This window comes from Cimex lectularius, unplaced genomic scaffold (assembly GCF_000648675.2).
Source record: "Cimex lectularius strain Harlan isolate CLEC.00 unplaced genomic scaffold, Clec_2.1 scaffold25, whole genome shotgun sequence".
NCBI classification, from domain to species: Eukaryota; Metazoa; Arthropoda; class Insecta; order Hemiptera; family Cimicidae; genus Cimex; species Cimex lectularius.
This window is the reverse complement of record NW_019392633.1, coordinates 1,469,716-1,482,249: the sequence shown is the minus strand read 5'-3', so window position 1 is coordinate 1,482,249 and position 12,534 is coordinate 1,469,716. Positions and strand designations below refer to the sequence as shown.

The 12,534-nt window shown below is 34.2% G+C and overlaps 1 protein-coding gene across 1 annotated transcript in view; it reads right to left on the bottom strand.

Annotated features, from left to right (window-relative positions):
- The window catches only part of LOC106668841 (homeobox protein aristaless-like), a 173,318-nt gene extending 162,052 nt beyond the window's left edge, over nt 1-11,266 (bottom strand). The window contains exon 1 of the mRNA XM_014397977.2: nt 10,843-11,266. Within this exon, the coding sequence (XP_014253463.1) occupies nt 10,843-10,930 (88 nt within the window). The 5' untranslated portion in view covers nt 10,931-11,266. The remainder of the gene's footprint in view (nt 1-10,842) is intronic.
- Nucleotides 11,267-12,534: the final 1,268 nt, after the last annotated feature.

The following is a 12,534-nucleotide window of genomic DNA, read 5'->3' as shown; positions in this document are numbered from 1 at the left end:
CTGTGAGTACGAACTATCTTTTTAAAAAGGAATGGGCTTTTTTCAAAAATACCGGCACCCTGAGGGTTTGGGTTTATATGACCTCTACTGTTGCGAACCATCGTTAAAAAAAGATTCTTTCTACATTTTTATAATATCATTATAAATATATAAAGTGCAGTTTTCACATTTCATGATTATGTCTAATAATACAACTGATACAATTATTCACAATTGTTTTTTTTTCTTTAATTAAATGATTATTATTGTAATAATGAAATAATGTTATAAATTGTTTGCATGAGTATTTTCCGTCTTCGCCGATAAAATGAGAAATATACGGTTTGTCAGTTGTAAGGGAATTGAATTTACCATTATATTAAAGGTATTAAATTACCAGCTTCGAATTAATCGATAAAGCTAAACCGTGAGAAAGGCTATCAAAGGGTTGCCTTTTTTCAGTAGGAATATTATGGGTTGATCCAAAATTAACGCAGATTTTAAAAATTTTAAAAATCTTTTATTTTCGCAGGTGCTTAAACAAAGCTAAACCATAAAATTTAATTATGGGTTATAATAAGTCCTTATAATTGTTATCTTTTACACAAATCGTTTTAGTTTATATTGAATTTTATAAGAGTGAGGACCTGCGAAATTAAATAAGTTCAAACTAGATTTTCGTCAAATTTATTTGAACGAATTGAAACTTGGGCGAAGTGCGGCCCAACCCGCGCGTAACATCTATACAGCTTGGGGGAAGGAAAGCATGTTGTAGCGATGGTTTCAGAGAATTCGTCATGTAGATTGGATCTCGGCCGCAAAGGTTAATAATAATAAATAATATTATGAATTATTTGTTTGAGCATTTTCCGTCTTCACCGACAAAACGAGAAATGTACGGTAGCATGTAGAAATGTATAGTAGCAGGCCTTTCGTTGTGGACGTCGACCAACTCAAAACGTTGATTAAAGAAAATGCATGTAAGACAATAGGGGAAATTGCGGAAGAGCTAAGTGTTAACTACTCAACCACGGTTCGCCATCTGGAGCAAATTGGTAAGGAAGCTTGACAAGTGGGTACCGCACGAACTGACCAAGTCCCAAGAAATCGACACTTTGAAATTTGCACGTCTGTTCTGTTGCGCACCAAAATGATCCATTTCTCGATCGATTCATCACGTGCAATAAGAAAAGGATTCTGTACGATAAAGGAGGCGTACGCAGTGGTTGGACAAGGATGAAGCCCAAAACACTTCCCAAAACCAAATCTGAGCCCAAAAAAGATTATGGTGACTGATTGGTGGTGTACTGCTGGGGTTGTTCACTACAATTTCCTGAAATATGGCGAAAGTATCACAGCATAGAAATTGACAAAATGCACGGTAAATTGCAACGTCTTAGTCCAGCATTTACCAACCGTAAGGGGCCGATTCGTTTTCACGATTACGCCAGGCCAGTCGCAATGCCAAAGGCCCTGCAGAAACTTAAGGACTTATAAGTCCTTAATTGAGTAATAAAATATTACTCAATTTATAAGAAAACTTATCACACCATCCATATTCACTCGATCTCTCGCCTACAGACTTCCACTTTTTTAGCCATTTTGATCACTTCTTGAGGGATGAAATTTTTAGAGAACGCTGTGAAGACTTCCAAGACTTTATTGTGAGTCTAAATAAAGATTTTTACGTCAACGAATAAATGCGCTTATTACACGTTGGCAAAACGTATAGATTTTGATGAAAAATATTTCGAATAAATTTTCGTTATTTTATAAAAATTAAAAATAGTTTTGATTGCTTTTCAAAACCTGCATTATATTTGCGCAAGCCCAATAAAATATTTTTCCCTAAATTTTTGTGATGTCAAAATATCTTTCTCTATTTTCATTTATATGGTTATATACAACATCATTATTATTTTTTGATATCAGGGATATCATGTTAGTCATTATTTTTTATATTTATACCTCTGCTTTTTGCTTTATTATGTTATTTTTGTTCATAAAATATTATTATTTCTGAAACCACTTGCATCTAACCCGTAAACTTTTGGTGTCAATGTGATGGTTTCTTACGTATTTATAGTTCTTTCATGAAAATTATAAATGTTAGGGGTCAGGAGGGTGTGCTCTGAGAAGTGGGCGTAGAAGTTAGATAAATATATTAATGTAATGATCGAGGTTGCGGTCTAGGTTGGGGTGTTTCTTAAACCAAAAACAGTTTTGCTGCCCAGCTTTCGACTTTATAAAGTCATCCTTAACCCGGATCTGTCTTTGGATAAAGAAATACCCCCAGCCCTGACCACAACCTCAATCACTACTTTAGTGTAATTACAACAGTTAGTCGATTCTAACAATATTTAGGCAAATAAATTCGACTTTGTAGAACCAGTTTCCTGTCTAGTTACTAGATTGTGAAACAGCTAAGTATAGAAATATAGTGAACAATTCACCTATTAATTATATTCCTGAGCCCAAAGTAAAATTAATCACCTACAACGAACTCATAATCTCAACTAAAAATATTGTACTATAAATTTTAAAGTGAATGCATTCTCCGAAAACGATTAAACACCGTACACCTTCACCCATATTGCATTAGATCATAGTTGCAAAATCTAAAATTGACGTTTCTGTTTATGCTGAGAGGGAGAGTGATGAGCGATGAAGGTGGAGACTATCACACATTTGTGATTTTTTTTAAAAGGAAATTGGTCTTTTCAATCTCGTCCTTAATTGCAATCGATTCACTTTCTTGAAGAGGGATAATTATAGTTTAATTTCGGATACGAGTAGACTTTGTGGACATATTACATTTCGAGCACTAATAACAGGCTGGAGTGACAAGAATGCTATTTCTCGAACCAATTAGCTTTTAAATCGTTTTACTGACGCAAAAACAACATTTAAGTTTAAATATCGTTCTATTAGCAAGCATTAGTCAGCCGCAATACTCGAACAGTTGATTCTTCGTAGCTTCACATCGTTGGTAGTCTACACGGTCAAGATAATTTTAATTTCACTATTAATTGATCCTTGGTAGTTTCTGCTGAGAAGAATAGATAAATAAGAGAAAATATGTTATGCTCAAGTGATAGAGCAGAGGCATATTTAGTCGAAAATCGTGGGTTCGAACCCCGCCTGTGACACAAATTTTTCATTTCGAAAAAATTGGGTATAATTAAGTGATTAATTGAAAAAATATGTTATTACATACGTGTTTTTCTGTTGCTGTGACAGCCTGATAAGAAGGTTTCTACTCACAGGCGAAGAAAAGCTTAATCAAGAAAATATAACTGATAAGACCGAATAAAAAAGCATATTTATTCTTTGTGGACTTCCAAGCAGCATTTGATAGGATAGATAGAAAAGCTTACTTTATAAATTATCTTTCAATAAACATTATAAAAATATTGAAAAGTTATTATGAAAACTTGGATGCAAACATTTGGACAAAAAATGGGCATTCCCCTGCGAAATGGGAGGATGCCTGCTCAGTCCTATGCTTTTTTCAATATTCATGAATCACCTAGAAGATGAACTAGCAGGTGTTCTTTCAAATAAATGTAAGATTAAAACCTTGACGTTTGAAGATGACATAGTGCTTATAGCTCCTTCACCGGCTTCCTTGCAATTAATGATTAGAGATTTGGAGGTATATTGTGAAAAATGGAATCTTAAAATGAGCCTGAATAAATCGCAAATTATGGTGTACAAGAAGAGGAGAGGAAGACTGAAGAAAACGAGGTGGTATTTTAAAAGTTAGAGAATGCTGACCGTGGATAACTACAAATATTTACGTATAAACCAGTCCTTCATTTAACTTTAAATCAAACAGAAAAGAAAAAAATAGTTAAATCTAAATTTGCAGTTAACTGTATTTGGAATAAAGTAATAGATAATAAAAATATCTCTACAAATAGAAAAATTCAAGTATTTAATAGCGCCATACAATAGGTGGTATGTTATGGAGCGCACGTCTGGGGACAATTGAATTTGCCGTTAGTAGAAAAGGTGCAAAAATATTTTATAAAAACCGAATACACCTGACTATATATTATACCTAGAAACCTCAAACTCACCCCTTTACAGTTACACACTAAAATTACTTCTAAATTATATCCGAAAAGTATTAAGTCATCCCCCAAACAGAATAACCAATTTCCTGGCAAATGAAATAATAGATAAAGAAATATCTTGGTCTAAACATCTAGTGCAAATAGACAACCAGGTGCAAGTAGAAATTAATAAAGAAATTCTTAAAACCTTTAATTTGGAGAAGTTAATAAATGAAATTGTAATTAAAATTAAAAATGAAATATTATCTAGAGCCATGATTAGTGAATTCCACACCTTAGACGTAAAATTAGATCCAGGTCAAGCAAAACACTAGATTCGCAATAACTCATTTAGTTTATACTACACTTCTCTAATTTTCAGACCTAGAGGGGAACTGGTTGGACTTAACTACCAACCGTGAAGGGATAGGGTATTTAATTGGGCCATATGCAATTTAAACGTGCCGGAGGATACCTACCACTTCTTAGGAATATGTCCAGTTCTGAGGGAAATTAGAAAAGAGTGCTTTGGAAAAGGGCGACTGAATAAGGAGGAAATAGTAAATACATTGAATTGGGTGGCACTTGCCAGATATTTATATAAAACGATAAAATATTGGAAGTTCCTGATTGAGCATTTCAATTAGCAATCTGAGTTAATATTATAAATAACATAAAGAAATAAAAATGACTAAAAATAAATGTAATATGTATCATATTTAAGAAAAAATAAATAAATAAAAAATAAAAATAAATTTAAAAAATAAATAAACGATGATTAACTTAATCATAAATGATATAAATGACATGAAATAAATGATAAAACTTAAGAAAAATCTCTTTATACACAAGGTTTTAGAAAAACATTTTCTTTATCGTCCAACGTTTCGAACTTTATTGAGATCATCTTCAGGGCCTGGGATTTATAAACATTGTTTAAATTTTACAAATACATGTAGAATGTGAAAAAAATGAATTTATACAATGCTAGAAAATTGTAGATTAAAAAAAATCCTACATGTATTTGTAAAATTGAAACAAGCCTGAAGATGATCTCAATAAAGATCGAAACGTTGGCACGATAAAGAAAATGTTTTTCTAAAACCTAAGTCACACCAGACCGCATCTCATGATCTTCGAATAATCATTCACCAACGGTCACTAAACACCACATAATAATAATAATATGGTAAATTTATACATACGATATTGCTGTTGTAATATTTTGTATTTCATATTTTATTTATGTAAATAAAACCAGTTATTTATTCATTCATCACTGATAAGATATCAAGTCTATACAGACTCACTCTCTGACTACAACGAAAAGTTTTTAGCCACCTCGACAAATCTAAACTACAATTATGTTGTGTTAATTTTATAGATTAAAAAATATTTTAAAAAAATACAGAATGATTAAACAGGCTTTCTATAGGAATAACAAATATGACAGTAAAAGTCAAATCTCATCATCGGTGTATGCATTAAGCAAGTTTTTTACATCTCTTGATTCGATTTTAACGAGTAGTTAATTTATGCTACGACGGAAGGCATTTACCACTTCCATTTCCTTTTTTGAAAAATTCCATTTTATCAATTACTCTTCGTAATGTGAATCGAATTTGTTTAACGCTTCACTGAGGATAATAAAATCATATCGATCTACGGGCTCTAGGATGTCTATGGCCGGGGCGCTATGGATCCACGTAATTGAAACGTAGGATGGCCCCTTTGGTTCAGACCGATAAAAAACAAAATCCCTCGGGGAATCCTTTGATCACGAACTCATGAATTTATTTATTCAACGTGAGCTTTCTATCCCGGCGTCTTTCCCATTGGTCGTCTGGACGCCATCAAATCACTCCTATAAGGTGAAAGTCAAACGGTCATAACTTCAAGGATTCAATTCTTTGTTCTATCCTCTGGATAAGCTCGTTATCGTCTACTGATAACCCTCTTATAAAAAAAATTATTTGACGCAGCTCGAAAAATCATTACTTTTTTAGTATCAGAAACGGCCTATTCATTAACAACTCCTTCTGTAATTACGTTGCCATGAAATTGCATACTGATTTGCCCCCAGATGATTACCAGATTGATTTAAGATCGATGAAACCGCCTGCACCTGTTAAATTCTTATTACCGCGCATATTTATTATTAAAATATTCTCTCCATCGATAACTGTTTTCAGCAGGATCAAACGCCCCGTAATTTATCCAGCCCCAGGATGAAAATTGAATAACTTCGAATAATGATACGTCGGTTTAATAGTAGAATCACCAGTTTTGCATGGATTTAATCGTCTGCTGATTTTTTATATCGAAATAGAGTTACTTCTTTATTATTATAAGTAAAGGAAGAATATAATAAATAATTTTAATTGGGTTGAACCTATTGCGTTTGCTTAGAGGAAGGTGAAAACTTTTCCCTTTATACATTATTTGTATTCAATATGCTTGATTCTAAAATAAAATTATTTAGCCTCTCAGACACGTTTCGGTTTATATCTTCAGTGGTAGGTCTCTATTTTTCGATTTATTAAAATAAAACAGCAACACAGGTCTAAAGATTGTTAGAAGCTCAAACGTGTCTCACAGACCAAAAGCAGTAAGGTTGGACAGAGTAAAATGATCGGAAACGACCAACATATTCATCGCCCCACCCCATAAACCTCGAGGAAATTTCACAATTCATACAAGAGATATGTAAAACAGAATTTTGAACTTATTGGTCATTGTTTAACAGAACATATTGCAAAATGTTTTCACGAACGGTCTGGATCAAGGTATGGTCATAAAGAGAAAAGCAAATTTAGTTGTCACTGCCAAGCTTTCGACCTATCTTAAGGTCATCATCTGGACAATACAATCTTAAGAATGTCTATGGATTGACTAGTTTTTTGGACTAGTCTATTGGATAGTTTTTTACAGGCGATACAAATTTCCTTGAAGACCGACTTAGTCTTCACTAGACATTGCCAAAAACTGTAACACCATATTATGTCACTTCTGGCAGTAACAACTTAATTTTTCTTCAAGACCATACCTTGATCCAGAGTGTTCGTGAGTGAAAAAGTGGTCGGCACTTCAAACATTGAAAGCAAAATGTTTGTATACACGAAGTATTTTCGATATAATGTTAGATATACATTTATTTTCGTTAGATAACAATAGTTAATTAAAATTTTTGTGATCACAATTTGAAAAATAAATTCAACTCACATCAACAGATAAATAAATAATAATAAATGACAACAAGTTCATGACAAACTGTTTAGTGAAGGGATAAAACATCTAAAAAAACCAAGCTAAGAAGGAAGTCCAGTATACACTGAACTATCAGTCTTCGTCTCAAATGAATGGCATTAGCTTAACTTGTCAGGAAAAGGTACCCATTACATCTACCATGGTATTTATGTTTATTCTTTGTAGGACCAAGGTTTCCAATACCAGCTATCAAACTACTACAGCCATTGGCACAAGCCTTCTTAAAGTTTATATTTATGGTGCATTTTTCAATAAAACTTTTGATTGTGTCCAACCTGCATATCTCATGCAAAAATCCAATCGTTATGGATGCAGGAGAATTAGTGCACAGACTAAGAAATTTATTCTGAGCAACTTGCAGTTTCCTATAGTTACTTTCACATGTTGACAGTATAACAACAGAACAAGAATAAATATGAGCTGATCTTACCATCATTTTGTGTACATATAAGCAATTATTCAGACCCGACTCTCTATAGAGTATGGAAACGTAAAATTTAGTTTGCTCCCAAGTTACACGCCAAAGTATTTAACCGAGGAGGACCAAGGTATCATATTACCATTTATCCCACGTCATCACTGAGTATAGGTCGTCTCCTAGTGAAAAGATAGATATCAAAAAATAATATTGTTGAGTGACAGAATTCGGTAAGGTGGAAAACCAGGAACGCTTGCCAACCAACAGATTTTCTAAACTCTTATTATTGGGTTGTCCGGAAAATAATGCAGGATTTTAAGTTTTCATTAAAAAAAATCTATATAAAATATTCTGTTTACGTTTACAGGATNTGGGAAATTATTTTGATTAAAGAACATTGCTTTAAAGTAACTAGTTTCTTTTTTTTTGTTTAATACCAAAATCCTGCATTATTTTCCGGACAACCCAATAGCTTTCAAACAAACTTTTCCGGTTTTAACTCCGCTCCTGCCTCTGGAGTTATAAGTTAACGAATATGGCGTCAGAAACCGTCTCTGCGATAGACACTACGCGATTAGACACGAACGATTTTAAAATGTGCGGCACTGAATTGAACCATGACAGTAAGACAGTAGAGTCAGAAAATAATCTAACTCCTGCTAAAGGGGGTGGCAGCGCTACACTTCTTACAGACACAAGATTGGATATCAGAACGGCGGCACAGTTCTAAGCGGGATATGGATATGACTTTGAGAGGAGTAACTTTACACTTGGCCTTCCACAGTAATGTGCAGTTTCGAAGAGTAAGTATAAGATTGTAGCATACGCCTTTTCGGAGGCGTCACAAAAGCCGACACAGAGGGAACAATGAAACAGGGAGAACACAACGAAGGATCCGAAGGGCTGCTAGGGAAGAAAACAAGAAGAAGAAAGAAGTCGGTCAATTGCAACCTCTGTTCGCTCAAAGCTATTAATTCTTCCCAATCATATTTTGAAAGCCAAAAGCGTTGTAAAATTACTTTCATGGCCAATACGACTGGAGAGATAAAACCGAGAGGGAGACCACGCTCTGCCAACTGCCTCTGCGATATCCACTTGCCGATGACCTCAGTAACTCATTCGCACAATGATATTGAAAACTGCAGGTACAAGATGATGACTTTCCTTCCTTTCTTTCTTTCTTTTTGTTAAAGAGAATACAACTGGATTAAAATGGAGAAAAGACGAGAAAAGTTGTTTGTTTACAAAATCAGTAATTTTTATGTATCATACTATTATTAAGTAAATCCGTTATTAAATATGAGAATTAAATTTTAAAATTAAAAGTTTTTAGTTTGTATTTTCTATTTTGTTTTATCCAACTAACAAGAATATATAATAATTAAAGTTAATAGAATAAGAATAAATTACAAATATCCCTGTTCATTTTTGAGCAGATTACATGGAAGCGATTCTACGTGTATTTTGATAGCGTTGATGTAACGCATCGTAGGCAATGGGGTAGTTTCGGGGGTTAGCCGAAAGCCGGAGATGATGGATAAGTAATAACTAGAAAAATTCAACTCGATACTATTAGCTAACTTTGTCCGTTGGCTTTATTTTTCCTTGAAATTTTAATTGACTGCCTCTTTCAAATTCTTACCTTCTTTAAAACTCGGTACGTACGCAGCAGCACTGTGAAGTGCTTCTCCTTTCAAGGGGATTTTAGCTACTGACGTATTGTTGTGCACTATATTATGCACACTAGAAACCGAGATGAATTCTGGCCAATCGTCAATCTTGCCGCTAAATCGGAGCAAGGAAATTTTAGGCAAGGTGGAATTTGTATGGGAGATTTGTATTTGGTTGTGACGAGTTGTCTCTCGTACCGTGTCCAAACCTACACGAACCCGCTTGTGAGAATTCAATAAAATCGCCGTTATGTTGTACCATTTCACCGATGGTAACTACCGAACTATCAGGAATAAATGCAAACAAATTAGATTCCTAAAGGTAAGAGGTTCATTGACAGGAAACGAGAAAGCTATTTAAAATATCACATTACAATGCCATCAATGTTATAAAAAAAAAGATCAATTGAAGCGTGGCAGAATAGATACAGATCTTCAAACACTGTACAATGATATAAATCTATCTTCCCTAAGGTCGGTTGCCAACCTTGGTTCACCAGAGAAAGGTTTGAGCGGTTCAGCACTATCACAATAGCCAGACTACGTTCATAGCAGCATACCTACACATGTTGGATAATCCTTTTTTTTAAAGATAGTACCTACTCATAGTAAGACTGGAAGACAGTGGACCTGTGTACGGTGTGCACCCAAGTTGAAAACGCGGAACATATCGTATGGTACTGCCAAATTTTTTAAAAGGAAAGAAACTCTTTTCCCTGCGATAGATCAATGCAAAATTGCAAAGCCTTATAATTACAAATTTTTAATATATACAGAAAACTTCAGCGATTTTATAAACGAATTGGTTTGTGAGTGCTATAAATGATCAATTAAACAATTATTCACTTGGATGAGGGCAATAGCAATAGTAATACTTATGTTCTAATGTTTCCTGATCTAATTAAATTGGGTCTCGTAAATGGATACTGGATGCGCCTCTACATTTTATTTTATCATTGTTGAATTGTTTAGCAACATCATATACTTTTGATGCATTAAAATTTGTTGGAGCGTTTTAAGACAAGATTATCCAATCGTTCGATTATTTTTTGTTCTATGGTACCCATTATGAACGATTAAAATGCAATTTATTTAAGTGAAGAGAGGAATGTGTTTGGGTTTTGGGAGCTTGTAAACAAAATCTTGGAAGAGTCGAAACTTGCAGGTTTTGTTTTGTAATGAAAGGTAACAAAGAGATTAACAATCTAGGGGTTTTGCTAATGGAAGCTGAGTGATTACTGAGAAGTGATAAATGAGGTTGCTTTTCTTGTTGGAGCATGAAGCAATTATTCCAACTACGCAATGATTTTGGAATCTGATTATGGGCCGGGAAACCAAAAAATGATCATGGCCCGGGAAGGGGGACCAAAAACCTATGTATGCGGCTGTCGGTCGCAATAAAATAATAATGGAAACAAAGGAAAAATAACAAAATAAAATAAAAACTTACTCTTAGCGTGGCCGCGTCGTAGCTCGATATGCTCGTAACCACTGCCAGGACATAAATCTGCTGCTGGAACACCAATTGAAAGCTCCATCCTTATCCGGTGCGATGTGACGGCTGCAGAACGGTTCTGGACGTGGCACTCGCGTACTTTGTTACTGTCACTACTTAGCGATCGGGCATAAATAAAACGAAAGGAAACTTCTCAGGAAATTTTAAAAAAACTACTGGAAAGGAGTAATGAAATTGGAGGCGATTTGAGGCGAGCGGACTGTAGGAATTGTACGAAGGAAAATAGGGAACAGTAGGAATAAAACGATGGAAACAGGTTATTTAAAGATTATGAGATGCTGTCTGGTGTGAATAGGTTAGAAAAACCTTTTGATTACAGTACCAACGTTTCGACCTTAATTGAGATCATCTTCAGGGCCTGGGAATTAAAAACATTGTTTAAATTATACAAATACATATAACATATGAAAATGAATTTATAAAATGACGTACACATTATAGAATGTTTTAGGTTTAATCAAAGTATTTGGACTCACTCGAAGTGTGTACAAGGTGTTTTCTGAGTAGTAGTGTCAATGTTTTTTGTCGCGTAGTGAGATTTTAATGTTTTTTCTTTATATGTTTGATTTTGGAGGAGTGAGAAAGTTAAAAATAAACGTTGGCACGATAAAGAAAATGTTTTTCTAACCTACAACACACCAGACCGTATCTCGCGATCTTTAAATAATCGCGTTAATTAATAAAAGTAATTAACGGTAACTAAATATTACACATTTCTATAATGGAAACAGGATGAAATCTAAAAGGAGGCAGTAAAACAACGAGAAAGGATATAATCGGAAACAAATTAGTTTGACGATGGGACATGGACGGAAGCAAAACGGACAATGAAGAAATGGCGGAGTCGAGGTGGCGAAAACGGAATAAAAAAATTGGCGGGAAAAGAAATTGTATCACATTTTTCAGTTACAGTAACTCCCACTTGAAAAACACAGGTGCCCATAGGTTTTGAATAAATGATTTTTTTTTTGGCGATAATCGTTACACCGTCTTGTGTTTCAAAACCAATGTTTTTTTCAAATTGTCTTCATCGACCATCACCGTCATATCCTGCTTGAGATTTTAAGTCTCAAGGAGCTTGTAGTAGACGTCATTTTATGATTGATAGTACCACCTAAGATTGTTACTGAGTTCCTTTCCGTATTTCTCTATTGATTAGGGCTATATCATTGCATATCCTCTTATTTCTTTGCAGTTTAACTGTTATGCTACATAGGATGGGTGTTTGTACTCCCCTTGGGCTTCCTTAATTATGCTCACATGGATGGCACTGTTTCCTTTATATAATCTTGTAGTCACCATTAAATAGACACGGTTTTTGTCACAAAACCAATAATAAAAATAATTAAATAAACTAGAATTAAATAAAACCCCAATATCTGAAGGTGTGTGTTTCGTCAATCTTCTTTTCGGAACCCAGCAATGCACCACCTAAACCCTTAACATAGCCAAAGCCCTGGATAATATGAGGTCTTCATCTGAGAGCATAATATGATCTGCAATTCCACCTCCCAGCATTGAACGTTACTCTGGCTCTTTATTTATTTACATATTACATCTTCTAAGTCCTGCAAGTTAAAAAAAGTTATTTCTTTTTATGTTCAATAAAAAATTTAATTCCATTAT